The 7,862-nt window shown below is 42.8% G+C and overlaps 1 protein-coding gene across 1 annotated transcript; it reads left to right on the top strand.

Annotated features, from left to right (window-relative positions):
• Nucleotides 1-2,715: 2,715 nt before the first annotated feature.
• On the top strand, nt 2,716-7,087 carry CAMK2N2 (calcium/calmodulin dependent protein kinase II inhibitor 2). The gene is made up of 2 exons (XM_063441110.1): nt 2,716-3,523; nt 6,428-7,087. Exons 1-2 carry the CDS (start codon nt 3,355-3,357, stop codon nt 6,496-6,498), a joined length of 240 nt encoding a protein of 79 aa, XP_063297180.1. The 5' UTR covers nt 2,716-3,354; the 3' UTR covers nt 6,499-7,087.
• The last annotated feature ends 775 nt before the right edge of the window (nt 7,088-7,862 follow it).

Genomic DNA, 7,862 nt, shown 5'->3' with positions numbered 1-7,862 from the left:
TACCTGTGCAAGACATCGATGACTACATAGAGGGGCGTCCCTCCTGCATTCAATTAGATCTGACGTCCGTGCTACTGATTTCGTTATAGAGGACTGCCTAGTCATGCAAGGTATACATTTTAGACTGGATCCCTCTATTCTATCTCCTGTAATGGCTCTACTGGGTCCGGACCACTTAGCCGTACCATCTCCAGGAGTGTGTGTACCTAACGGATGGTCCTCAGGTATTACGAGAGTGCAGGTTTTGGTATATTCTGCACCATATAAATCGGAGAACTGCTTTCTGTTTTGGATATCCAGACTATTGCGGACCAACCACGCGGACAGTTTCTCCCATATCAAGATGACAGGAGTTACGGAAACCTTCATGGAGCAAACGGACACTGCCTTGCTCAGGTACCTAGATTAAGGAAGGCCTGTTATCCAGTCTGAAGGTAACCGTACGCATGGTTCACATGGTAAGACCGGACATCCCGGTTGTCTTGAGTTCCCCGGTCATTACGATCTTGGGATAAGGGGACAGGACTGTCCCATCTCCTCGGAATGCATACTTGGTGAACAGGGTTCGGAGATGGTGGGTCCTCCATCTATTAGCTATTTACCCCTCGCGGGAGCCATTTTGTTTTTTGATTCGCGCTAACCTACTTTTCAACTACCGTCGAGGAGACCTACGAGATTTTGTGAGGGTACCTGGGGTACCCCGACTCCTACACAGACACCTTTCACTCTTAGACGAGGACATATCTGGATGGAAATCTGCACTCCAGTTTGCACTTTCCATCCCTTTGAATATTTCTGGGATTCACTACTCCAGAAAATAGTCGACCACTGTTCCTCCACACGAGTTCAGTTCTGAACCATGAATGGACGTCCTTTTGGAATCTTTTCTCTACAGAGTCCGAGGATTACACAGTCCATTTGGAATATCGGAATCACTTAGGATACGGCTAGTTTGACCACACTCTCGCCTGCATTACAGATTTATTCTTGGATGAGACATCTCACCAGATAAGCCAGGAGAGAACGAAAGATCCTACTCGGTTATATTGCGATTTGGTGGTGGACTTAGACGCATTCCTTGTGATTGGGGATCTACCTGCAAGGCCGCGTCGCCAGATGACCCTGACACGATCGGAGGAACCACCCTACAGATCAAGAGTTGAGACATGATGGCAGTTTCTTCTCGCGGCCCTACGTCCGCAAACGTCCTTCGATATTTTACAACTACAAGAAAATAGCTGATAGGTCAGCTTGCAAGCTCATGTCCCGACCGCTAGGAAGCAGGTCGCAACACCAAGTTCAATGGATCTATCAGCGGATGGTGTTTTTTCCGTGTTTGAGATGCTTCGTCGGCTGACATCTTCATTGATCCGTCTACTGTCGTTTATCGCAGTTGGTAAGTACAATTAGGATTACTCTGCTATCTCCTGGAATAGGTACCAGCGACACAAACAGCGTTGGATTGGTGATCTGAGCGTTGAAACAGCAAATACGAAGCCTCCTGTCATGTTATAAAATTGTAGATTATGCTAGCTTTAGTGTACCTATAATCTTAATTTTATTAATGACAGGAGGCGAGTATTTCCCACCCATTCTTATCCCTCCCTTGTTTAATTTTATAGTTTAGATTAATCAGGTACGTATGCAACTCTGCTTGTTGTCTCTGCTACCTGTCACTTGTTTCTTATCTCTGTTTTTCATAGTAGGGTTGGGATATCTACATGTTAAGATGAATTTGGTTGCTATATTGGGTACCTACATGTTTATTCAGAGTACATTTCTTTGGATAATCAACCTGTTCGATTCTGCTTTTTTCTTTCGTTTCAGTTTACAGTCCATCAACGTTATCTGGTTTGACAGCTCTTCTCGGATGGTGGACATCCTTGTATTCGTTGTATCTAGGACTTCGCTTCTTCCCCATGATGTTCTCTGCCTTTTATTCTGTTTTTTGTCGCAGCTTGAAAGAGGAAATGATGCATGGGTAGGGGAGTTTTATAGTACCTAACTTTTTTCTGATTGGTTGTTTTTCTGTGCTGCTGTGGAGTTCTAGTAAAGAGAGACTTAAGCAAATATGAAGCCTCCTGTCATTAATAAAATTAAGATTATAGGTACACTAAAACTAGCATAATCTACAATTGGCTATTAGTGTACCATGTCTCACACAGCAAAGTATGAGTGCAGACATTCCTGTAGTCTGTGTATATAGAGTGAAGATAACTTTTGAAATATATTAATGTTTAATTAGAAATTTTACATGAAGGCCTATATAAGGGCTATGTGTATTGTGGTACCTACGCTGTAATATTGAAGCAGTTGCCATGGAAACCAATGGAATGCCCCTGCTGGTTGCTCCACTTTTAGAACATTGCCCCAGAATTCTTCTTTCTAAAAATTGGCCACACATTTCTTTACATATTTTATGTGCATAATTTTGTGTATTCGATTATAAATGAGCTCTGATCAAGCATAGTAAGAACCTCAGAACATCAAAGTGATGGTTACTAGTAAACATTTGGCACTCATAGTGTTGAATACCAGTGTCCAATAACACTCAGCTAGCTATATGGCTGAGCATCTTAGGAAACATTCGCCAAAATAGCAGAATAGCCAAATATGTTCCCCCTACTACCTCTAGTATGTGATATCGTGAAATATAGTCTTGCTATCCCTCCCCCTCTCTCCATCCCTAGCTCCCACACTGCAGGACCCTCTCTGTGGGTCGCCTCTCCTCCCAGGGAGCTCCCCCTGCCCCACGCGTGTCCTCTCCTCTTTAGGATACTCCCCTGGCACGGTAACTGGGTGTCCCCTTCCTCCCCGCCCGCCAGCTCCTCTTCGCCTGGGCTGCTTCCCGTGAACTTGATTCCTTGTTTTGCTGCAGTGTCATTGTTATTCCGCACTCGCCTGCTGACGTCACAGCACCCCCTCCTCTCATGACGTCATTCGGCCACCGCTTCTCTTTATGATGTAGAATTTCTCCAGTTTCTCCTCAGACACCTCCAAAGAAGCAGGAAGCCCGGATACCCCGAACTGCTGCTCCCCCACTGGATCCCCACCCCCCTTCTTTGACCACTTCAAGACCCCCACCAGGGACCGCGGGACCCCCGGGTGCACACAGTGCATGAAATTTAGAGCGGGACATTGTGATCACCTACCGCAGGACATATCGAGCCCATAACCCCCTCCCCCACTGCCCACCGTCTGCTGCCCCCAAAAATCCCACATACCCCAGCCTGCCCAACTACTGTTGCTCTGTCCCCCATTACCCATTGCCCACGCTCTGTTGCTCTCTGCCCCAGGATTCCCTGAACCTCCCAGCCCACCCTGAAGGATTTCCTAGTCCTGGTGCTGCTAGCCATGTCTGAGATCCTGCCCTACAGCGAGGATAAGATGGGCCACTATGGCTCCGACACAGAGGTGGGGCAAATATCGTTCAGCTGTCGCCTCCAGGACACCAGCTCCTTCTTTGGGGGGAACCAGCAGAAAAGACCTCCGAAACTGGGGCAGATTGGGCGAGCTAAAAGAGGTGAGGAGACTGGGGATTTTTCATATAGGGGGTCTGTGCAGCATGCCCACCCACCCACAATGCTCCTACAGGGCTCTGTATCCCCATTTCAGTACATCTATTCTTAAACACCCCAATATCTTCAGTTCTCATTTTCCTTATGGACCTTCCATACCCTCTCCCATACTGTGTGTGTATGTATAACCCCTTTTCACCCCACTTGTCACCCTCTATTCTGCACCTGTCTCTCTCCACCTCCCAATCTTCTCCCCCTACCATATCTGCATCCCTGTTTGCTCCCTCGCCATTTAAATCTCCAGGTCTCCGAGCAGCCCCCTTTCATTCATAACCACACTGCCAATCTTCTCCACCTGTTTTCCCACCATCTTCTTATCTCTAATCTCTACCTTTCCTTCTATTCTTTCTCTTTAGTTTAAATCTGACATTCATCCATATATTGCCTTCTTGTGTAACCATATATTCCCATCTAGCGTTTTGCCATGTTGGGGGTGTGAGCTTGCAGGCTGCCCTTTGTTATGGTGTAGCAATCCACCTATTGTCTGTGTCATATCAGTGGGTAATGTTAACAGATTCATCCATTTCATTCAGAGCTGTATATTGGTAAACTCTAGTATCCCGATAGATAGCTCAGTTTTATTAACAGAGAGTAGAGGGCTCACTATAATGGTAGACAGCCAATAGTAATGTATTATGAGATGGGTGCAAAGTGGTGTATGGTTAGATTTTTAGCTGCATAGGTATAGCTCCACAGCTACATATAGTCGGGCGACACAGATATAAACAACACCAAAATAGCACAAAACGGAACTGTGCATGTTTACAGGTGGTAAAATGATGTGACAGTAGACCAGATATGCTCTATACACTTAGCTCGGTTTTCAAAACAAAATGCGGTGGTTTTCAGACAAACACCGAAATCAAGCCATATAAATACACAGGCATGTGGTAGGGATATTCATGTGCTAACATGACTGCAATTATAGCTCAATATAATGGTAACACACACATACACACGTGTATATATATATATATATATATATATATATATATATATACATAAATATATACAAACATACATATTTTATTATCTCTCTTTCTGTATGAATTTATATATATGGTTTTTATTTAATCGCTCAGATTAAAAAAAATAATAATAATAATAAATATATATATATAGTTATAGAATTATAAATATATAAATATATCTGATATATAATTGCCTTAGTATAGGTGACCAAGCCAGCCTCACTAGTACACCAAGTACACCAGATTCCCGGACATTTAAATGAACATGTACCATGACACACCAATGCAGTCGTATATTTAATTTCCCCACATGATTTAATGTTTTAATAAATGTCTACCCACGTAAACATGCCCATCTAAGTGTTTAAATTAATAGTTATATGAAAAGATTAGGTGAGACTATAAACACACCGAATAAAACAAGCACAGGCATTTAGTAAAATATGCATAACATATACTTATTAATTTTAGGTGCTATTGAAACCAATGTACATACGTGGACATGTGTGTGTAGTTGAGCAAGTACCATATTTAGAACACAGAGTATCTAGATAAACATTAATATAAACAAAGACACGTGCATAGAAGTATCAATGCATTCATCAATTAGGTTCTTACCTCTACATACATTAGTACTTTTGTGAAAGTACACCATATAAATTATTACATGGACAAGCATGGATCTACATATGGTGCTTATTATTATTATTATTATTATTATTAACTCCCCCCTCCATGTTAACAGTTGCTGATGGATAATACATTCGTCATAGGAATAGATGCACGTTACAGATAATATCTCTACTGATAAGCATATACATGGTGATTATGTATACAGAACAATTCAGTGTCAAAGTTCTAACCGTGGAACACTCAGCAGGAACATTCCACTGGTTTCCATGGTGATTGTTTCACTTTTACAACTTTGACCAGAACCGTACTGTATACATAACACCAACATTATATTAGTACACAGAGGCACACTGTGATGGATATATTCACACACTAGTGTATACATACATGTGGCTTTTGTATACATATACCAGCCATGCCATGTAGCCATGTAGCACTTTAAGGGGAAAAACACAACACACTCATAGGTCCAAGTAATCCTGAGCACTATCCCAGTCCCTATCTGTGTGCTCCTTACTCTAAACATAATTTGCACACGGGATAAGGCATTCACATGCACTGGATCTGTCCATGGTGCTGGGGTTGTATAGGGTCCTGGTCCTGGGGTCGCACTGCATGGCAACGTGCTGGAGCTGTCCAGGGTGCTGATGTGGAGATCTGGCCAGTGCAGTGTTGGAATCGGCTGTGATGGAATTTCAATGCAGGGGTAGCAGTGTGCAGTGTCATGCCAGTGTCTGCGCATCTTGCAGCAGGATTAGAAATACAGATCTACCAAGACACAGACACATTGTATGTTTATTAGAAGATGGAGTGTAGAAATCACTACGCATTCTGTATCCTGTTTGTCCAGGGTCTTGGTGTCTGTGATGAATCGTCAGCATAATTTCAATAACTAAGTGAAGCAATGTGTGTTCATTTTAGGAAACATATTGTGTCTGTTTAATGTGTATTGCATTATGCACACTATTATCTCTCTATATTTATTACTTCATACATATATATATATATATATATAAAATCTAAGTCTTGATCAAGGTTCTAAATGGGGAGTGATCACCATGGAAACCAATGCTACTGCTGATTCCTTCACATTTAGAATTTTGCCCCAGACTTGCTCCTTCTACACACCCCTCATTCTCACCATTTCACTTGCCAAATTCACTCCTAATTTCCCCCAATTAACTTGTACACGTAGTCACTGATTTGGTCTCCTGATCCCAACATCATGTCTCTCCCTCTTCTCAGTGGTTATTGAAGATGACAGAATAGACGAGGTGCTGAAGGGGGTGTCGGACAAGTCTCCCTCCGGAGTATAAGGTGGATATGTTTGCTCTCCAATGCTCACTATCCTCCCCGATTTGTAAGCACTTTTGGCTGTGCATGTTTGTGGACATGGAGAAGAAGAAAAGGCTTTGAGGCTGCTGGCAAATCTCCACCCTCCACCTTGATCCAGAACCTTTGCAGGTCTCCTGTCGGTGCCATCCGGTTCATCACTCCACTAAGTCCCGGTTAATGACCTCCAAAGTGGAGTTGTCCATTTCAGCACCATCATTTATCCCTTGTCACTGTTCTTCATTCTGGGCTGTGGGGCAGTGATATGTTTCAGCCCATGTTAAAGCCAACCCCAGAAAGTAGTGGTTGCTGATCTTCTCAGCATATACCTGTGTGCCAAGAAGGTGCTTGTAGACTTGAGCACCAAGGAGTTTGTGTCTACCAACTCCAAACCTTGCCAGGTGCTGCCTCCTCCTCCTGCCTCTTAATGTACCCCAGGGGGCTATAGGTTGCTAGTTATGCACTTTATTTGGACAATGTTCTGTGTCTAGTCAGTAGTAATCTTTAGACAAGTAGACAATTGGTCTATCTTCCCTCCTTTATTCTAACTAAAAATATACACACACGTTATATATATATTATATATATATATATATATTATATATATATATATATATATTATATATATAAAATAATTAGACACACGCACACTTTGAATTTTTCTTAATAATCCTATGCCCACCCACCCTACTATACCAGCATCTCCTCAGCTTCAGAACAATAACAGACTGGGCCCATCCCAACCTGTCTCATCTTGTCCTTCACATTCAAGATACCAGCAGGTCGGAAGCGGAGCAGCTGGAGGGAGTAGAGCAGACACAGGCCATCCCTTTGCTGTCCAAACCCAAGCAAGATAAAGACTTTATTTGCACCATCTCTTGCATGAGCTTCCGAATTCGTCCCGGATTCCACCCCCGTCCCCCTTTCCCTGCACGTTCCTTTTGAAGAGGACCCTTTACATTTGTATTTTTTATAAACAGATCTTTGTTATTAATATAAATTCTGATACATGCTGGTGACTGTGCAACATCACATCAGAGATGCAGCCATTTCCTGGTGCAGAATAAGTGTAAACTGGCTGAATGGCAGTCATAAGGAGGCGCCATCACCAGGGGTTTCTAGAACATGCTTATACCACTTGTTATTAACATGCAAGATCTTATTGTTGCTAATGACACACTTGCCACCATATCATGCTGTCTGCACTGGGTATTCAATACACAGTGATAAGCTGCTTTTTTCATGGGACACATTACTCTTTATTACAACTCATAAGCCTTTCACCATACTATTGCCTGGCACAGTATAGTATATGTGTATATGCACTGCTGTAGATGCTTCTCTACGA

This window comes from Pelobates fuscus, chromosome 2 (assembly GCF_036172605.1).
Source record: "Pelobates fuscus isolate aPelFus1 chromosome 2, aPelFus1.pri, whole genome shotgun sequence".
NCBI lineage: Eukaryota > Metazoa > Chordata > Amphibia > Anura > Pelobatidae > Pelobates > Pelobates fuscus.
This window is presented reverse-complemented; position numbering and strand designations above follow the sequence as displayed.